Source organism: Aspergillus pseudotamarii, assembly GCF_009193445.1.
Source record: "Aspergillus pseudotamarii strain CBS 117625 unplaced genomic scaffold BDV38scaffold_2, whole genome shotgun sequence".
Taxonomy (NCBI): domain Eukaryota; kingdom Fungi; phylum Ascomycota; class Eurotiomycetes; order Eurotiales; family Aspergillaceae; genus Aspergillus; species Aspergillus pseudotamarii.
In genome coordinates this window covers 643,400-664,596 of record NW_022475016.1, presented here as the reverse complement: position 1 = coordinate 664,596, position 21,197 = coordinate 643,400, and the positions used below count along the sequence as shown (strand labels likewise).

Below are 21,197 nucleotides of genomic sequence, written 5' to 3'. Positions count from 1 at the left end.
ACAGTGGCGGAAGCGCATGGTAGAGATGGTAGTGAGAGCTGGGCTACTTCCTTGCGTCGAAAGGGTAAAGCCATATTGTATTTTTATTAGTTGACTAATTCCATAGGGGCGTGTGGCTCAGTTTCCCTGGTTTTTGCCATGGTAGGGCACCTACATCATCAAGAGACTGTTACTTATAGAAACTTGGGAAAGTAGGAAAGCACGTAAGGAGAGTATGTGCGCTCTTGAATGACGACCACTCTCCTGTCAGTAGTGACTGACAAGAAATACATCTTTGAATCCGAGTTTCATCATAATGCTCTTTCATGGTCGACTCAAAGTTGTTAAGCAAGTTGACCATACCTCCTCGTACGTGGAAGAGAAGCATCAGGTGAGATTCTTAGGATACCGGTATGGATCTTCGTGATTTAGTGGTAAGAAACAGCTCATCAAAAGTATACCTGTCAATATATTGTAAGCATACCGCCGCACATTGATCATGGCATATGCGACAGCTCAACAGCCGGCCAGAACTCTGAAAAGCATCAGGGTTAAACTAATATATCCAGCACGACTCGCCCGGGGACTTAATAAGCCATGATGCAAGCATAGTCCCCTATGAAGCTTCAAGCTGGATATGGAGAATGGTAGGTTCTATTTCTGCACAGTCATCTGTCATATCATATGCGTGCCTGTGGCCGGGAGCCGACGCGATAATAGATACTCACCATCTACGGCACACAATAGAATACCAGTTTAATAACCAGCAGGTTCCGCAATGCCGTAGATCAACTTCCTACAGCTGTGGCTTGTTGGGCTTCGTCATCTTCAATCTGTGTCAGGTATAGTTTAAAACTCCTTTCATGACCGCAACAGCTGGTTGAAAGGGTGGAGAACGCTAATGACGAATCAATTTTAGCTAAAAATATACAGTACGGCATAAATATTTGGGGCTGTCATTATGCCTGCTTTCACGGTCATTGTAAGCCTGCAGATCTTCGGCCCTAATGAGTGGTCGGGAGACAACTTCCCTCCCCGCCTTCAATGGCCCGGAAGGAGCACGTCTTAATTAGGGTCTTGAATATCTATGCATTGGTAGATGCAAGGCTACTCCGAATCTGGTCATCTCCGGTTTCACTAGATTGTTGGATTCTCCGAAGTTTCTCCCGGCTTATGGAGTGCAATAGCACTGCCGGGCTGTGTTGAGAAGAAGCAAAAAAGAGACTCCGGTGTCACCGACTGCAGTTATGAGGTTTTTTAGGGGCAATAAGACGTGTTATTAATCATAACTCTGCGTGTGTCTAGAATATAAACGGCTTTCGTAGGCAACTGCGGTGGTACATGGTATACATTAGTAGAAACACGTCTCGATAATTTGCCGAGGCCTATGATGGGAAGAAAGCGTCTACATTATTAGATTGCTCTACTGCCTTTAGAGGTCGAGAACTCTGTTTCGTACTGCATTTGTATTGAAAAAGACCCGAAAGAAAGAAGAGCGGACACACCTTGCTCAGTATTTAAGACGTGAGAGGCTTCTATTATGGACAAAGGTACTGGAAGCTCATGATCCGGGGAAAGCCCACATCGCTCTTGTTCGTCAGGGGATTTTTCTCCAGCCGTTTGCTTTATGTACAAAGATGAAAGCTCCATGAGTTGCCCCCGCTTCTCTTCAATATTAGTAAGTTGTTTGTGTGTGGCAATCTCTTCATCACTGAATGAATAAGGACATTGGTCACTGGAGCCCAAATTGGACCAATTCCGGAAAATCTCTATCAAACATTTCTCGCCGTGGAATGACACCCAACTTCAGAGCCTTCTCCACAGTGGATGAAAAAGTCCCGAAAAACGCAGGGTATATTTAAGGCGTTATGTGAAACTCTGTTTTCAAGGAATATCCCAACTTTGTATGCCTTTGCTAGCTTGGACAGGGACCATTCCTGTAACACAGTAGTTCTACCTTCTTCGTCCAGTTCCCTGAAGTGATCAGGCAGTTCGAGTTGCACAAATCCTTTGATATAATTTTGTGGAGGCTTTGAAAACACTGGCCATTGGGCTTGAAGAAAGAACAGAAGGATCGATAAGGATTGAAAGTTAATTAGGGATACTATCCTTGAGCTCTCGTCAGGTGAAACAAAAATATTCCCCATATGAAGGTCACTGTGCCATAGTGTAGGTTGAGCAGACTGGGATAACACTGAGTGTGAGTCTAGCATCTACATAAGATCCATTGGGTACTTTAAAAGCTGGGCTTGTTCTTGAATACTTCCTCGACTAAATGTTGGTTGCTTATCATTCGGTTGTGTGCTTGATATCTGATATAGCTCTCGTATTGCAATTGATATAACGTATGTGAGTAAGTGGGGAAACTAGGAGCAGGAATACACACCATATTCCAAAACCCACCTCACATGCTGTTGTAAGGGAGGTTGGTCCAGCGATGCGACAGGGAAGCTTCGCAATGACTTCCTTTCCGTTTTCCTTTTTCATTAAAAGAGCTTTGCTGAAACCCCCTTCGAGCTTCTCAGTAGTTACAATACGAGATGAGTCCCCATTGACGAAAGCAGTAATGCCACAAAGAGTATCTAAGTCGAACTTCAGGTAGCGCCGATCAAGCTGGTGTTGTTCGTCGATAAGGAAATGGTCATTAGTATATGCGAAGAGCTCCTCGAGACTGATTAGCTTGCCTGAATCAGTTAAGGGGTGCCCGCTGTTATGGTCATTGTTATACTTACCACAGCAGAGTAGGGATATCCGACCTATTGGCGGCGTACGCTGTATTGGTTTGAGACCTCTACGGAAGAAAATCATGGTATATAGTGGAATACTGAACGGTCGTGTCGCTTCTTTGTGTAAAGGAACGTCAAATAGGTATTGAACCCATAAATACTCACGTGTCCGGCCCGAAATGTTAGGTATAAATCCCGAGCTAAAAGGGTTTATTGTTACAACGTTAACCTCCGATATTGCCTCAATGATAATCTGTCTACCCCTTGGCTCTTTTTCCTTGTTTTTGTTTGTTTTGTCCTCAATATTGGGTCTTGATTTATTTGTCCTGGTAGTCCCATCAGAATGATGAAGACTTCGTCCTTGTTTGAGATGGGCTGAAGGACCCTACCATCATTCTGGGGTAAAGAGACACCCTCCCCCCCCCCAAAAAAAAGGTTAAGATATGGAACATAAGAAAAGCAAAAGAAAAAAAAACGATCACTTTGATCTGGGTAGAAATACGGAACCAGTGCTGATCCTCTCCTGTTAACCAAATTTGGCTGTCTCACCGTGTAAATAGACGACTTGGCGACAGTTAGATTGAACAAATTCGAGGTAGGCAGATACTTTAAGTTCTTGGCACTTGGGACATAACTATTCGCATCATATTTCTTATACTAAAGATAATTAGCTGCCTGGGATATACCTAAGCGCTAGTCCACCAGAGTAGCGAGCGATAGCCCCAAAGGCCACGTTTTTCTATTGCCAGCACCACACGCGGAATTGTTCCCTCTTTCGCTCTCACCGAGTCGATCGACAAGATGTCCCGCATCCTTCACATTGCTATAGTGACCAATTATGGATAGAGTTCTCCACACTGCTTCAGATACGTGGGGAGGGCTTTCTTTCTCATGTATGCACATTCATTTTGACCGCTCGATGTGCTTCAATGCCTCGAGCCAAGCATGGCAAGGACTATCGTTCCAGCTCATTCCACCAGTAATCACACTGTGATGGGCCGACAGCGAACATGACTATATTAAGCGTTATAAAGCGATTATCGATCGGCTAGTCATGCACGTGTTCGAAATTAGCTAGTAACCGGTACCCTTTCCGCCGTCTACAGGGATGGTTAACCGGAAGCTACCGGGTTGGATGTGAAGCTCTACTTCCACCGCTCTATTGACCTGATGTTTCGAGATAAGATCGAAGCAGAAGGATGAAAAATGGCACAACAGATCAAAATTGGGCTTGAGGCATAAAACTGGAAGAAGAATGGGAAGAAGGATACTGCATCCACCGTTCGTCGCTTGCCAATTAGATGCTGAAGATCTCAGTTCCAGGTCCCCTTTAACCTTATTTTTATTCCTCATGTTCCCATATTGCTACCCACTAGGAGAAACTAATCTGAATCCACCTTCGTGTGAGCTACACCGGACCGGTATGGCTTGGCTCCTTTGAGAAGTCTATGTCCCGCCGACCCGCCGGAGTTTGTGGCTTAGTCCTGTTAGTTATATCTACCTACCTCGGCTTTTGCTACGTTGAGCACATCGTTCAAGACTAATCGATTTTCATCCAGAACTTGTCTCAAAATGGTAAATGGAAAGTGAGACAGGAGCGTATGAGCTTCTTCCTTGACTATGAACTTTTGGCTAACCTCTGTTGGAGGAACACTTAGGTATTACTTTCCTTGTCCACATAAAGAACGAACTTCTGAATCCCTCATACTGACCGGCATCCGGCCGAAGTCGGTCAGATTTGGAACGGTTCGAAGTTATCGATGAAGCTGAGTACTTCTGATGGATGGGCAGTTACAGTCGTCGGCTCCGGACCCGCTCAGGAGTCATGTCGATAACGTCGATCAGTAACAAGAACTTTTCCCCTCCTAAAACCCTTAGCTTCTCTACTATATCCCGAGATTCACTGGCTGCCTACAGTAGGTACTCCATTCAAGACTACCTAATCACAGTACATGCATAAAGGTGCGGAGACCATGCGAATCACGTGGATAACCCTAACCACATACTTTCGCAATATGTACCAGTCCAGATGGGCCACGAAAACTGGGGAGAGTGGACACCGTCACCCCATTTTTTTTATTTATTTATTATTATTTCTTTGTCTTTAATTCTGCTCGTTTCTCCGAAGATAAGCCCAGATATGGTACGAAAGGCCATAAATAGGGGAGACAGCAGGCGGATTGGTTGAAGCTGATCTTTTTCTAGTTAGGGAAAACAGTTCTGCTTGGTACCCGAGACGCTGTCATTGCTTACGAGCCTATGGAAGACACAGAGGACTATCTGTAATTTAATCTTAACGCTCTTTACTTCTTTTATTGTCGGTGACATTGCTCGCATCACAAGACATCCGCCATTCGATCTCACGTACGCGCGGACTTCCACACGCTAGATTGATTGTGATTGCATACCTTTACTGCCTAGACTATGGGTATGGTGCAATATCCGAGCAAAATTATAGGGTATATCCAGCGATAAAGCCATGATCCTTGTTACCATCGATATCGTCCCTTTCGCCACCTTTCCCGTACGCATTCACTTGTGCTTCTTGGCCGAAACCATCGCGCATCTTTTTGAAACGGTCTCTTGTAGACTCCGAGAACTAGTACCTAGTATCTGGTGATTGCCCGGGACGGACGGTAAGGATGGCACTATGCAGACTGAACAACGTTAAGCATACTGCTGATCGACGTGGCCGGACCGTTGTCAGAAACCATCTTGTTCTTCAGCCGAGAAGCTAAACCGCTTTGACTTTAACTGGACAAGTGGGTCGGGTCTAAATCCTTCAATTCCAGAATTCAGAGCGGCGAGTGACAAAGCGGAATTACCTGTCTGGGGGGCCTTTGACGATTTGTCCGCTTGGGGCGCATGTTCAGAAAATAGATCGAGCTATTTAATGTCCTATGATTTGGAGACATTCTGATTGTACAGTACCATGTGTTTCTAGCGTGAAGGAGATGCATCAAGCTAGTCGAGGCCCTTAGCGCAACCAGCAAGTTCCGGCTGTCTCTTGCTTCCGATGCCAGCTCCACTTCTCATTGGAGCCTTGATATGCATATCTTGTTCAAGGGTGGCTAGGGTTCAGATCCTTCTATTACAGACCTTCCCTTCGCACCCTCCTCCGCAGTCGATCACAATTGCTCTCATTGAGGCCCCGGATGATGAATCCTTCGCTCCGTTTGTCCCTGCTTATGGACGGGCATGCGGCTACCCGGTGATTAGTTCTGGCTTGAGGCTATCCTGGAAAAAGAGAAGCCAACAAGAGGCGTAGGACTGGCGCTAACACTAGCTGATGAGCCTGCAGATGAGGGATATTAGAGTTTTGCGAATGCTGGGCCCTCAATTGAAACCTGACGGGAGAGGAAGCGGGTCTCGGGATGCCAATCAAACTCACTGATACGTCAGATTGTGTTTTAATCTAGAGATTAAAGAAAACGGGAATGTCCCCGGTTGTCCTGCAGAATAAGATACGCTGGTTATCCATGCGAGCATCATCTCCCCTAGGCTAAACCATCCATCCGATATCCGACTGGTTTAGGTCTAGCGTGATGCTCGAAGCGGTCACGATCTATATATTAAATCCGTCGCTCGCCATCCAGCCAGAGACTCCGAGTCACTTCACAAATTACACTACTCATATAACCTTATCCGCAATGGTCTCTTCCTCTGAAGTCCCAAGTCACTTGTCCACTAGTTGGAAAGCCACCGAAGCCCCTTCTCGACGTTCATCGCCCCGTCTCTGCTCCGCATGCGATGCTTGTCGTCAGTCTCGCGTCAAGTGTACCGGCGGTAATCCATGCCAACGTTGCGGGAATAATGGTGCAAATTGTCACTACAGTGTTTCGCTGCGGAATGGAAGGCTGAAGGCGAACAGAGTGCAAAAGCCGGCTGCTCAAGCTTCGCCTCCCTACAGCGATACTCTTATCGGTAGACATGGCCGCGGAAGCTCGAGAGATCTGCATCTGAACGACGGCCGAAGTGTGGACCCAAATACAGTATCTCCTCCACAGTCTGTCTCCCACGATGGGTTGTCTTCATGTGATAAACATTCCTCTCTCCCGGGGCCCTATTTTGCAACGGGATTGAATCATAATGCTTTACTCCAAGTATCAGTACGTCTAGTCCCGTTGCTCTTCAAGGTTCATACTGACTCCGAATTGAACCCCACAGGCTGGTCTGAATGTCCACCACCCATTCAGTACTCCAACGGATTCTGCAACCTCCAACTTGGTTCTGTCGTCAGATATGCTACTCGGCATAGGCCTAGGTTCTGGCAGTTCCACAGATGATGAGTGGAGTTCTTCGACTGGAATCTCTAGCTTTAATCTGCCACCGAGCCCGTTTGACCTCGGTAGTCGGCCTCGTTCAGCTAGATGTGCGTGTATGAGGGCCCAGCTGCTCTGCATCGCTGAGCTAAGTGGGGCTCAAGATGACATTGACCAGATGGTCCTGGGTTCCATTCTGGAATTATCTCGTCAAACGTGTGAACAAATTAGACAAGAGCTGTCCTGTACGCTCTGCACAAAAGACTCACTCCGATTTATCATGACCATGGTTGCACTCCAACACCTTACAAACCTCTTCTACAGGGTGGCCAAGAATGGCGCATGGTATGTCTCCAATGCGAGGCTGGGCTTAGGATCATTTCGGCTGTCCGAGGAAGAGGACCGAGCGCACAAGAGCTTGCTCGTTGTCTCATCTCTGAATTATGTTGATACTATCCTGGACCTGCTGGGAAATTCGGTGCGAGAGTTCCAGTACGCAGAAATTGTGCAACAGACGACTGGTGAAACAGCAACAGAAACGGGTTGCTCTAATATCAAATGGACCATGGAGACGGTATCCCGCTTGAGGTGTCAAGTCCAAACGATGATCAAAGTAGTTGGGGGGTTAGATTGGGGACGCACTACGAGTGGTATTCAGCAGGGATAATCAAGGCTGTTGGGACCAGAGGTCATCCCTGGAGCTAATTTATGACCTTTCGATAGTAGTTATTCGATATGACCAGCTGCGGATTTCTGCTGTCGCCTTGCCCGACGAATGGGTTGACCGAATCACCGTATGACATTTGGCTAGTTGAGTTGCTTCGGAATGACTTTTTGCCAAAGCTGGCCACATCTGTGCGTCAATCCTCACTCTATTTCCTTGTGATTGATCACCTCGGTATCGATCTCTGTCCGGACAGCCCACGCACTAAACTTCAGCGTTGGTTACATGGGAACGTTTCATGGCCGATCTCAAACATAGACATCAGTGCGGCGGAAGAGGCGTTTTCCAACCTTTCATCGTCAAAGGCTTACAGTAGTAAGCCTGCTGTGATGGAATCTGACGGTTCAGCTTTTCCAAGACATAATCCGTCCAACCGAACTATGCCAGCCAGCATCCGACACGGGCAACAGAAGCCCCCCTGGTGATAAAGGCCCGGTAACCCTCATTAACGAGCATTTCCATAGCTGAATATTAGCTCCCGAAAAGCTATGGTTATCACCATCACTTCTCCGTGCTCCCCTATGGGTTTGTAGGGAAGAGAGTCCTTCTCAACTCTGATTGTGAAAAGGGTGGTTTTTCTAGGGAGCGAACACTATAGAATTCTTGTGTTGAACAGAACATGATGCTCATTGAGAGGAATCCCAGAGCTGGAGATGCACGCCGCTATGACCTAGAACAGATTCTCCTCCAGAAATGGATCGAAGCACACCCGGAGTTTGGTGTAATAATTTTGGAGTAACTGTGATGATTCGTTTCACTGTGCTAAGCTGGACACAAAAGATTCGCATACGTTTTCTTTTTTACTCTCTTTGAAGCGGGGTTGCTATTGTCTTTTTTTACGAGACAAGAGTGTTTTTTTTTTCTTTGAAGGGTAGATGATATTATAGGTCTTTTATCTAGTTTGTGTCATGATCAGTAGAAGCCTGGTTCGGTGATAGACCAGATATGTCTGAGGGGTAGACAACGAGAGGGGAAAAACAGTGATCTACTGAAGAGAAGATACAGGACTATTTTCACGAGCCGGAAATAGTTATAGAAGATAGAATGCTACCATCATAGAATATAAGCACTATTTTTGGGTACCCAATCCTTTGTATCTAATCCTGTTCAAAACAGCGCTTTTATTGAGGAAAACTTTATAAACTTTCTTAGACGTCTAAACAGAACTAGGAGCTAAGCACGGCGGCCCTTGCATCCTCGTAGAGGGGAGAGATCCCGGTCCAATTTTTGAACTATATACCTAGTCAGCTCCTGATGTTCAACAGAGTACGTATATGGGTTAAAGCTTACCTGGTACCATCCCTGGCCAACCAGGACTTCAAGTCCGGGTATAGTGTGCCAATTGGAATCGGAAGCCAACTGCATCAAGGCCGTCACAGATGGTTTGTAGGCCATCTCAAGAAGTACACGGTGTGCCTTCTCTCCTGTCTTGACCACATCGGCATCGGCCTCTTGGGCGCGCTCGAACATGTGGCAGAGGGTCTCACGCATAACGGGGTCGATCGGCTTGTCGGCAGGGATGGTGCCAATAGCCACGGTGGGAATTGTCTTTAGTGTCTCCGGGCTCTCGACGACCTGGATATTGTAGCTGGAGGGGAAGGTCGAAACCATGCTCTGGAGCTTGGCGGCCGTTCGCCCAATAACGTAGATGGGAGAGAATCCCATGCTGTGGAGAGCGTAGATGGCAGCGCGGGCAGTACCACCGCCACCGATAACGAGAGCACTGGCATCCTTATTGGCAGTCTCAACACCGGCATTACGGAGGGAGAGGGTCATTCCTTGCCAGTCAGTGTTGGATCCCACTAAGCGCGCTGGCTTGTCTCCATCAGCGACAGGAATGATAGTGTTCACGGCGCCAATGATTTCGGCTTCTGGTGTGATCTCGTCTAGTAGGGGCATGATGTCCAACTTCAAAGGGATTGTCACGGAAGCGCCTCCAAATTCAGGAGACTGAATGAAGTCTTTGACGTCTTCAACGTTCGCCGTCTCCAAACGACCATACTCGTGAGGAAGGCCCGCCTGGGAGAAGAGGGTATTATGGAGGACTGGGGAGCGAGAGCCTGAGACAGGGGTACCAAACACTGCAAACTTCTTTTGCTTTATCTCTCCCATCAGGGACAATCCTTTGCGGATTTCGGTCGCAGACAGTTGACCAGGGGCAGCCTTGAAAGGCAGGCTAGGGTGAGACACTGGGGTCATGAAGCCATTTAGGATACGACTGAGTTGTCCGTTGTCGCCCATGTTAATAGCGATTAATGGAGTCTCGTGTGCTTCCTCTGCCCAGCTCTTAAATTTCCTGAGCGCCGTGTTATCATCTAGATCCTTTGCAACACCGACAAGCTTGATGATATCGCCGTATTCAAGAGCCCTGTTATAGTACTTCATCCAAGACATGTTCGCCCATGACAATTCTCCCTTGGGGTCGTGGTGTGATGCGATGATTTTTGAGTAGCCCTTCATCTCTGTGACAGTGCGCAGCATTTCTTCGGGGAAAGCTATTTCAAGGTCCACAAATTCACTGCCGGATCTGAATGCGAGGCGATACAGCTCCATTGCAGCATCGTGCGCTTCATCAGGGAATCGACCACCTTGACTCTTAGTACGAATCGTGAATATCAACGGAAGCGAAACATAGCTGCGCAGGTAAGCCATCTGCTCGGCCACATAGTCGACCGATGGGATGTCACTATCCGATGCTGGGTCCTTCAACAGATCGACGCGGAGTTCCACGGCGTCGGATCCCACGCATACTTCCTCTAAAATATCGCCAGCAGTTCGTAGGTCGGGCAAGGTCAAAGACACGAAGAAGGAATGTTTCTTGCGCTTGATGATGCTCAAGCTGTCTGCCTCGCCGGTGACAACATTGAAGAAACGTGTGAAATCCTCCGAGGCCTTAGAGAGCTTACCCGTGGCATGTTGGCTGTAATACTGGATGTTGCTACACTCTTGGAACCATGGTTTTCTGCGCAACCATACACCCATCATATCCTCAACGTAAGCGGGGCGGGTCTTGTCAATGTTGAGGAAGTCCATCACTTGTTTGATATCGCGCATGATAAGCATGACGTTACCTTTGTTCTTGTGATAATCAATGAGCAACTTCCTGGCCTCCGGAATCTCAACTATACCCCCGCCACATGCGAGAACATACCCAGTTGATCGTTCCTTCAGAGTGCGTTGTAAGAGGCTAAGCTCGGCCTCTCTAAACCCTTGCCAGCCGCGCTGCTTGACAATGTCCGGAATCGTCTGACCTTCAACGTTTTCCAGTTCGGTATCAAGATCGACGAAAGGACGATTCAAGGTCTTCGCGACCCAACGCCCAGTCGTGGTCTTCCCGGCACCACGCATTCCAATTATGAACACTGAAGCAGTAGCCCTTCCGGCACCAGCAAGAGGTGATGATTCCTCTTCCTTCAGCTCTTTACCCTCCAGCTTGGCTGAGAACTTCTGCCTCAAGGTGTCCCACCAGCCAGGCCACGTCTTGCCCACACATTCCTTTTCTAGGATGAGGGTTGGCTGAGGAGCCACGAGAGAGAGGACACTGAAGCTGAAAGCAACGCGGTGGTCGTCATAGCAGTAGACGCCGCCAGCCGGCTGCCGAAGAGTTGAGCGGTCAATTCCGTCAATCTCAAGACCATCATCGTGCTCCCGGCAGACGACGCCAAACTTGGCGAGTTCATCCTTCATGGCCTTGATACGATTGCATTCCTTTACACGCTGGTTGGCGATTCCATAAATACGAGTGGTATGGTTTGCGCCGTCTCCACGAGCAACAGCAGCGAGAACAGATGCCGTAAGGAAGGCGTCCGTCATAGGTTCCATATCCACATTCGGCAGCGGCCGCAGAATACCATCGGACGGTCCGACGACGGTGGTCGAAGTGTCAGTCTGCTTGACGGTACAGCCCATGGGCCCCAAGACCTCGACAGCAAATCGGGCATCACCTTGGAGGGATTTGGATCCAATGTTAGGAACAGTGCATGTCGTTCCAGTAATCGCTGCAATTGCGAGAGGATAGGTGGCAGAGCTGGCATCGCTTTCAATAACGTACTCGGCAGGGTTAATGTAACGGCCCTGAGGGATGTGGTATGTGTGTTCCTCAGTCGTGGACTTTTGCACATCGATACCGAAGGATCTCATCATTGCCGTCGTCATGTCAATGTAAGGCTGAGAGATGGGCTTACCACCCACCAATTTCAACGTAACTGGCTCCTTAGCGTAAGGAGCACACATAAGCAGAGACGATACGTATTGAGAAGACACTTTAGCAGCAAGGTTGATTCTTCCTCCCGCAAACCCGCCAGACGCAGCTACCTTGAGGGGAAGGCTGCCTTTCCGCTCCATATATTCGACTGATGCACCATTTGCTGTCAGTGCATCTACCAGGTCGCCAATGGGTCTTTGCTTCATGCGATTGTTGCCAGTGAGGACGCTTGAATCTACGCTACTTGCATTGGCAAGCGTTGCGACAGTGGTGAGGAACCTCGAGGCAGTGCCTGCGTTACCGAGATAGAGCTCAGAGGGGCTTGCTTGAAGATTTCCGCCTTTACCATTTACTACAAGCACTTCGCCTTCCTCTTCCCAGGAGAAGGTTGCGGCACCGAGCCTTTCCAAGGCGTTCAGCATGACTTCAGTGTCGTCCGAGTGGAGGAGATTCTTGACGCGGCAAGTTCCAGAACCAAGAGCAGCAAGAACCAAAGCTCGGTTGGATATACTCTTTGAGCCAGGGGGAATGCAGATCACATTAGATGCTGCCTCGACGCCAGGGTGGACTTCGATGCTCGGGGCAAGGACAACGCCGATATCCTCATTGGGAACTACGCTAGCCTTTGGCTCGTACGTGCGTCCAATAGCCGACAATAGAACGATCTTCTTCTTCGGACCATCGTTCTTCTTATCGAGAGCCATGTTGAAAAGTAGCTGATCAACTGAGCAATGCTTTCCGGCGGTGAGTTTTCTAATGCGCGAATCTTTCAACGACGTGGGCAATCCGTAAGCGGCGATGCACTTGACAATACGGGCTACAGCAACACCCTTGAGAATGCCAAGATGCCGGGCGAGCTCTGCTTCTTTTACCATGCCAATAGCAACACACTCTCCGTGAAGAACCTGAGGAGTGAGAATTGCTTCGATAGCATGGCCAATGGAGTGACCCCAATTCAGAAGGTTTCGGAGACCGCCCTCTCGTTCATCTGCAGAGACAACATAGGCCTTGTGACGTGCGGACGCGAGAATTCGCGCCTTCAAAATATCCTCAATACCTCCAGACCAACGCTTGCCCGGCTTACGCTCACTTCGGACAGCAGTCAAGATCGCCTCAGCATTGTCCTCCAATGCAGTGAATTCTTCTTCACTAGAAATGGCAGCCGTTTTGATAACCTCAGCCATGCCGTTAATGAACTCCCTAACGGGAAGCGTTTCCAAGAATTCCAGGTCAATGTAGATCCTCGTCGGCTGCCAGATTGTGCCGATCAAGTTCTTTCCTAACGGAGTATCGATCGCAGTCTTTCCACCAATTGACGAATCCACCATAGCCAGGAGGGTTGTTGGAACCTGGACATATCGAACACCACGCATATAGGTCGAGGCCACAAACCCAGTCAGATCTCCAATGACACCTCCGCCCAGCGCAATAACCACAGTGTCACGGCCACACGGGGGGCTTTGGCTCAACATCCAATCTTCGATATCTGCTTTGGTCTGTCGGGATTTAGAGACCTCCCCGGGGGGGCAATGGTACACTAACAACCGTGGCGCGGGGGAAACGGCGGTGGCGGCATCTTCGAAGGTCTTTTGGAATTCGGGGGTATATATCGATCCAATGTTCGTATCGGTGATGAGAACGTAGGTTGTGGAGGGACAGCCGCTGATCAAGTCCTTAGCGACATAGTTACGCCAAAGACCGAAATCAGCGACTATACTCTCCTGTCCCAAAATCTTTATCTTCGTGGGTTCGGCCATTGTTGGAGAGTTGCACGGGATCTAAGTAGTAGCCAGGATAATTTGCAATAGTATTCGACGTGAAAAGAAATCGATATGTCGTTTTAGTTCATGCTGTGGATAATTACAAGAGCTCCAGGTGTTCGTCTGACGCACAATCGCAAGCACCGACACTGGAGTTGGTAGAGAATCGCACGTTGAAGATCACTTTGTCAGTGAGATCTGGAGCGGGGCAGGGCTCGGAAAATGAAATGGACAAGAACGATAATTGAGAAAAAAGCAATTGCTGACAGATGACTCGAGGAAATCTGACCACAATCGCTCTGACCGAAAAAGAAACAGGACAAAACGCGAAAACGAGAGCTTATGGTAGCTCTGTTGCCCTCGTAGTAAGCGGTAGTTGTTTTACCAAAAATTCCACCAGAGAAGATGAATTGACTCACCGTTCGCTCTCCGATGTCGCCCCGGACTCTCAGAACTGCCAATGTTTTGCGCCTTCCGGCCTCCGTACCGCTTTCCGGTATAAGTTTAAAATTTTGGCCACAGATTTGCAGAATTGGTAATGTCAGTGATCGTTCCATCATTTCATGTATTGATTGATCGCTATAGGATTTGTATCTGTTATAACACATATGATTTCTGAGCCCATCCGACTTGATGCTCTTTTCACATCTTTTCTCACTGGTATCCAAAAACTCCGTTCTTTAGCGGTTCAAAACATAGAAACACACATATCTGAAAAAAAAAAAGAGAAGTACACGGAAAGTATACATAGACTACCATTAAGCAACTAACCAAATGAGTCGATCTTAATAGCGACCATATCCACCCTGGTTCCTGGAATTATAGTAGTCCCGGCCTTGGCCTTGACCTTGGTATCCTCCGCGTTGATAGCCTCCACCCCGATATTCAGCCCCTCCGTAGCCAGACTGCCGTCCGCTATATTGACCGGATTGGTTGCCGTAGGATCCCTGATGCTGATGTCCCTGCTGACCGCGGCCGTAGTAGTCGTTTCGCCCATAGTTCGTTTGTTGATAACCTTGTTGCTGAGCATGTCCTGAGCCATAATGGTTCCGGTTGTTTCCGCGGGGAGGAGGTGGGGGACCCCGGGAGAAGTTCGCAGATCCTGGTACTGGGGGAGCCCAGCCAGAAGGCATACCCTGAGCGCCCGAATTGGCTGGAGGCATGAAGTTGGGATCGAGATGCGCGGCAAAAGGATTTGGTCGGTCGCTTGCGTAGTTGATTCGACCGCCCCTGTTCCCATGGCCACCGCGAAACGGCACACCGCCAAACGAACGGCCCGAGTGTTGAGCCTTAGATCTGGTAGCCTGAATGTCGGCATTGTCTAGTGCTGGGGGAGGAAATTTAACACCTCGTAGCAACATCGATTTGTGGATGTGATTTGATTTGGGGATCTCATAGTTGACCCTATACATATATCAGCCAGCTGTAGTAGAAGTGGAAGCTAGGGGGAGAACAGAAACTTACGTCAAGGACCGATCATCCTCCAAAGTGGGCATGCCGTATTCTTCAAGCGAAGATACCAACGAACTATGTGGGATATACGTCTCGTTGCGCTCGACTTTACCTGCTAACCCTTCACTTACTCGCATATTCAACGTGTATTTGGGGGCACCCTGCTTCTTCGAGTAGAAATTGGCAACCAGGTCCTGGTATAGAGGATGGCCGTCTGATAGCAGCAAGACCTCTCGACCAACAGTATTGCGATGCCTCTCATCATCGGAGAGCAAAGGGTATTTCTTTTCCATGGCGGCCAGAAGTCTCTTCTCATCAATAAACGGTAGCAGAACAACTCCCTGCCAAGCGAACTTCTTGCCATTCAAATCCACTGCAAAATCTTCAGGGTAAAAATCAATAATTTCACTCTTGGGGTTCTCCATGAGATCATGGAACACTTCGGGAATGGCGTGGTTTGACGAAGCCGGAAGGACTCCCATGAGCTGTTCGAATGGCCTGAAGGGCGTTCCCTTCTCAAAAGATAGCTCCATATCACCAATATCCACAAAGTCAGCCGCAAAGGGTGCGTAATGATAAGGATAGTACCAATTCCATGATGGGCACCCTTGGAAGTAATACAAAAGAACCCACGCTAGGCCTTCAGCATATGCCCGTGCGACCTTATGGCGGAATTCTTTGTCCTGAGGATCGACGCTAAATTTTTGCTCGTAATAACGATCAGCGTAACCCTCCTCCCAGAGGCGGACAGTATCAGGAGGCATCTCATCATCCTTGGAAGGTTTAGGAGTAGAGTCCGTGTTGTCGGCCGGTGTTTCTGTCTCGCCCTCTGGCTCTTCTGCCTTTCTTTTGCCAAGAACAGATGGCGAGGTCGGTTCTGTTTTATTGTCCGAAGGTTCGTCTGCATCTGGCATTGGAGTGGACTCTGCAGGGTCGTCGCCCTCCTGCGAACCTTTCATAAGTTTGCTCTTCAAGATAGCCGCGGCACTCTTGTTAGCCATATTAGCCCGATAGACAGCCCCACGATTGACTACCATGCTGTGAGTCAGCTCTCGGTTTTCTCGTGATAGCTCTCCTCGACCAGGTATGATTAGCTCCACGTCATTAGGCGGTGCTGAGTCGCCGCCGCCGCCGCCGCGGGCTCGGTTGCTTGCGGGAGGCTCAGAGGGTTCATAGTTAGGTGAGCTCCTTCGTCGTTTCCTGGCACGGTCCCGGGCCTGTGCCTCTTCCTTGCGCCTCTTCTCGTTCGCGAGCTTTTTTTCTTCCACTTGCCTACGGCGGCGGAAAATAGCATCTTCCTGCTTTGCAAGCCCTTGAAGAATAAGTTGAGCTTTTTTGAAATCAACATGGCCGTCCTTAGTCAAGTAACCTCCCATGACAGGGATATTGTCTCGCCATATTGCTATCAATGTGTCGATGCCGTTCTCCCGGATGTCTAAAGAGGGCAAGTGCGGCAGGAAATCATTACCTACGAAGAAGCACATGAAGACCCAATCATCCAAGGCTCGTTCCAGGTCGAAAGGGAATGGTTGATGCGGAACGTACAGCTCGACGGCAAGATATTCTCGGAGGATAGAAACATTGAGCCAAATAAATGGTTTGAGTGATGAGCCTTTGCCCTTTTCATCAAATTGTCCGCTCTTCTCCTTTGCCTGGCCTCTGCATTCTTCAGCCTTGTGGCCTGCCTGGCCACATAGGTGGCATGTTCGAGCTTTAGACTCCTGAAAGAACACATCTTCTCGAAGCACCCTGAAATGAGGCTCGTGAGTAGCGAGACCCAGCATAATCAAATCAGCATCCTGAAAGATGTTAGTTACCTGTATCAATCGGTCAAAGGATCATTCAACAAGCCTACCAAACCATATATAACGTGACGAGTATTCGGATCATGCTCCGGCGCAGCTCGTTGCGACCGGACGAACTCCATGATTTTGTGTTCTCCTTCTCCCGGGACTGTCGCATCGGAAATGATGATTTTAAGCTGCACAGGTTAGACATGGTTTCAATAAATTAATTACCAATGACAAACCTTCTCCCAAGCCGGATCCGTGTTGAGCTTATAAGCAATCCAGTAGCGCAGGGATGCAGCGAGAATGTCCATGAATGGAGTTCCGGGGGTGATGACGTTGCTGTCCCATGTCTTCTGTATAACTTCTTCGTGAATCTCCTGATCCCCTTTACTCTTTTTGAGAAACTGTTTCCGAAATTCTTCCTTCTTCTCATCAGCCTCCTTAGCCTCCTGCGCAGAGCGGAAACGACGTGCACGCTGTTGGTTCATCTTTGCTCGCGGCGCAACACCATCTTTGAAACTTGTTAGCGGTTTATCATCAGAATTTCATTTGAGACAAAAAGTAACATACCGACAGCGATCATCAGGAGTTTCCTCGGGCGGACCATGTTCACAACTCGGTCGGTGTAATTAAAAATCTCCAACATCATCTCCTGCTCGTTCGCCGGTGGAGGCTTTCCCTCTGGGTGAGTACATGGATGGACAATACCATTCATGTCTAGGTAAAGATTATCCAACTCCTCTCCATTGGGGTTCGGACGCGTGGTGTCGACCGGGATCTGTTCTCCATTGACCTCGTAGGGTTGCTCCTCAATAACGGGCGAAATGATTTTCGGGTATTTGTTGGAGAGCCAACGGAATAGTGCGGGAACACCCATTATGGCTAATGCAAGAGATGTGAAAGCCGGTAAAAGCTAGATATGTATAGAAAGACGGTGGGGAGGCGAAAGAGGATATTATCGCGATTCAGATGAACTTCGTAGCAGATTCCATGGGCTGTCGCAATTCCGGACTTCTAATCTGAGCAGCTCACTGGACCTGCAAGAGCTTTCTCCCTGCAAATACTGTGAACCGGAAAAAAATGCGCAAGAAGAAACAGAAACGCAAGGTTAATGGAGGCCGGCCCTTGCAAAGTCCAAGGGGCGATGAAATAAAGATCTGGAAATTCTCTGCGGTGCCAGTACCCGTCGAGTACATTTGACGGTGTTCGGCGCTTCTCTTATCGCGGTTCCGGGAGTTAAGCTTAGCGGAACCTTGGCACGGTTGGAGGCCCCGGGCAGTCTAACTGTTATTGTGCTTGGGTAGCTTCGGACGGGAATGAACAACTCACCTTGTTTGTGAACTAACCCACAGTCGGAGGGTTTATTCCTCAGTCGTTCAATGCCTAACATCTGGTATATCCGCGGCTGGCGGTGATCATGATATTACAAGCAATCAATAACGATGTTTCGAATTCTCGAATCGCAGGCGCCGGCCAAACAAACGGCAACGGATACAATCAACACCCTCAGCAGTAGACTTCAAAGTGCGACGCTACTGGAAGACCGGCGAGCGGCAATTCAAGGCCTGAGAAGCTTCGCGAAAATATATCCTGCCTCTGTTGCATCTGGTGCGCTGCGACCATTGATCAGCTGTCTCAGAAATGATCAAGAGGATGTAGATACGGTCAAGGTGGTCTTGGAGGCCCTGTTGATGTTATTTTCTCCCGATGAGAGTAGCGTTGGTTATCCTTGTTACTGTGTGTATCAATTGCGTATACTGATGAATATTGCACAGCCTGAAGCATCTGATGAAATAGCTCTTTGGCTATCCGATGAGTTTACTCAGGTGTGTCACCCCAATATCCACTGGTTTCTTCTGTTGCTAACGGAGCGAAAGCGACAAGACAATATAACAGCTCTTCTTGACCTTCTTGATACTCGCGACTTTTACTCCCGCTTATATTCTTTGCAATTGATATTTCAAATTTCTAGTGCGCGACCAGAGAGGACGCAGGAGTGTATTCTAACAGCTCCGTTGGGCATTCCAAGGCTAGTCAGTGCCCTGGGCGACGCTCGAGAGCCGGTTCGCAATGGTACGCCAAGGATAAACTCCGTGAAATAGTTATGCAACTATTAGGGTCTCTTGTTAACAACCGTTTTGTTTTTAGAAGCCTTACTGCTCCTTATTGCCTTAACACCTGCCTCGGAGGAGTTGCAAAAACTCGTTGCCTTTGAAAATGCATTCGATCTTCTATTCAACCTAATTGAAAAAGAAGGCTCATTGTCACACGGATCAGAAGTCGTCGAAGACTGTCTCTCTTTGCTCGCGAACCTTCTGAGACTTAATATATCCAATCAGTCCTATTTTCGGGAGACGGGGTGTGTCAAGCGACTGGCGAAGCTCCTTGCCGATGTCAACCACGAGCAGGAATCAGATGAACCCATTCCTCAATGGACCCTTGCCCAGCGAGACAAGAACATCTGGGGTCTTCTGGTTATCATTCAGCTATTCCTAGTTCGGGGTGGGATCCACACGCCTGCTAACCAAATGGCCTTCTGGCACAGTGGCGTTATGGAGCAAGTCTTGAGCACAGCCTTCAGTCAGAGGTTTAGTGTCAATGTTACTTCCAAGGTTTGCTTATTGATAACTATACCCGTGATCTTGCTGGGTGATGCTGACTTATCTAGGCACTGGCAACATGTGCCGATTTGATTCGCGGCAACCAGCCATTACAGGAGAGGTTTGGGGATGTTGAGGTCTTCTGGGGCACACAGCCTGCAGAAGGTGTTTCTAATGGGGACCTAGCAAACAAAGGACTTCAACGAATCAATGTAATCGAAGCATTACTCAAGCTGAGCCTTGAGCCTGCTACACTACAGCTGCTCGATGCGCGCCTAGCTGCCTGTGAATGTGTCAAGGCTTTCTTCGCGAACCATGCCGGAATTCGCGTTCATGTTCTGCGCAGAGCCATCGATGGTCATTTGAGCGGACAAGATGAGATCCCAAATATTTTGACTGCTTTGCTTCTCCCACCAGAATCTCGTGGGAATGCTGACCCATATCAGACTTGGATGGCTTCTGTTTTAATGTTCCACCTACTATTTGAGAACGCTGAGGCAAAAGCAATAGCCATGGGAGTTACTGAAGGCGATGCTGAGAGTGGGGAGGAAGTCATAACTTGCATCCAGTCAATAGTAGGCAACTTACTCACTGGCATGCAACGAGGTGACGACGAAAGAATCTCCGTTGGATACTTGATGCTGCTCTGTGGCTGGCTTTTTGAAGAACCTGATGCCGTCAATGATTTCCTAGGAGAAGGCAGTAGCATCCAAAGCTTACTGCAAGAAATCAAACATCGCTATGTTTCTAACGTGGTAGTGTCTGGGCTATGCACCATTCTATTAGGTGTCATATATGAGTTCTCGTCAAAGGACTCCCCCATACCTCGCAAGACTTTACACCAATTACTGACCGAACAAATGGGCAGAGAGCAATATATTGATAAGATAACAAGATTCAGAGAATCTCCTATGGTTCGGGACTTTGAAGTCTTGCCACAAACGGTCGGTGGGCAGTACGAGGGTGGGCTACCCGAAATATTCTTCGACAAGACATTCGTGGACTTCCTTAAGGATAACTTCGGCCGTATGACACGTGCGATCGACCGTGAACCAGGTTTGGAGATATCAGTCATTACGAACGGCGTTGAGAGAGGAGTCTCGCGTGAACTGGTTGATTCTTTGAAAGCTGAACTCGAAGAAAGGAGCCAGGCAGTGCAGAAACTGGAATTGGATCTAGTTGCCCTGCACAACAGAGTTGAGCAAGAGCAGACCGAATACAGGAAAGCCCGGGAAACCAGTGCCATGGAAATGACCAGAATACAGCAAATCAATGAGTCGCTTCAAAAACACCATGCGCAAGAACTAGCAGCGCTAGAGGAACAACATCAACATGCGAAAAATGAACTCGTAAAGCAGTATGGCGAGCAGCTCCGGTCCATCGACCATCAACTGAAAGAGACTTCCGCTGAATACGAGAGGAAGAGTTACAAAGCTCGGCAGCACCATGAAGCTGAGGTGACCGATCTCCAGAAGAAGATCCGATCGCTGGAAGCGGAACTTGGCCGGACTAGAGAGCAGTATACTGGAGAGGTCGATAATCTGAAAGCTACTATCCAGGCCTTGAGATCCAGTGCTGACAAGGCAAAGGAAGATTATGCAGTCGAAGTTTCAACTTTGCACAACACTGTTCAAAAGCTCGACTCAGAGGCCAGCCAGAGCCAGAAAAAGCATACCGCTGAATTATCCAACCTCAACCAA

The 21,197-nt window shown here is 48.4% G+C and overlaps 4 protein-coding genes across 4 annotated transcripts; 2 read left to right on the top strand and 2 right to left on the bottom strand.

Moving 5' to 3' along the window:
• Positions 1–6,355: 6,355 nt before the first annotated feature.
• On the top strand, positions 6,356–7,634 carry BDV38DRAFT_277363 (Zn(II)2Cys6 transcription factor domain-containing protein; the record flags this gene model as incomplete). The annotated part of the gene is made up of 2 exons (XM_032058469.1): positions 6,356–6,814; positions 6,873–7,634. The coding sequence occupies 2 exons, from the start codon at positions 6,356–6,358 to the stop codon at positions 7,632–7,634; spliced, it is 1,221 nt and encodes a 406-aa protein (XP_031919399.1).
• Positions 7,635–8,645: 1,011 nt separating this feature from the next.
• On the bottom strand, positions 8,646–14,015 carry BDV38DRAFT_65899 (pentafunctional protein ARO1). Its single transcript, XM_032063713.1, has 2 exons — positions 8,982–14,015; positions 8,646–8,923 (listed from the first exon to the last, which is right to left on the bottom strand). Exons 1-2 carry the CDS (start codon positions 13,650–13,652, stop codon positions 8,858–8,860), a joined length of 4,737 nt encoding a protein of 1,578 aa, XP_031919398.1. The 5' UTR covers positions 13,653–14,015; the 3' UTR covers positions 8,646–8,857.
• Positions 14,016–14,432: 417 nt separating this feature from the next.
• Positions 14,433–18,056, bottom strand: rat1 (5'->3' exoribonculease Dhp1). Its single transcript, XM_032063712.1, has 5 exons — positions 17,468–18,056; positions 17,137–17,408; positions 16,963–17,088; positions 15,120–16,906; positions 14,433–15,059 (listed from the first exon to the last, which is right to left on the bottom strand). Exons 1-5 carry the CDS (start codon positions 17,772–17,774, stop codon positions 14,441–14,443), a joined length of 3,111 nt encoding a protein of 1,036 aa, XP_031919397.1. The 5' UTR covers positions 17,775–18,056; the 3' UTR covers positions 14,433–14,440.
• On the top strand, positions 18,057–19,212 carry BDV38DRAFT_65857 (putative intracellular protein transport protein (UsoA)). Its single transcript, XM_032063711.1, has one exon. It carries the CDS (start codon positions 18,340–18,342, stop codon positions 18,997–18,999), a length of 660 nt encoding a protein of 219 aa, XP_031919396.1. The 5' UTR covers positions 18,057–18,339; the 3' UTR covers positions 19,000–19,212.
• Positions 19,213–21,197: the final 1,985 nt, after the last annotated feature.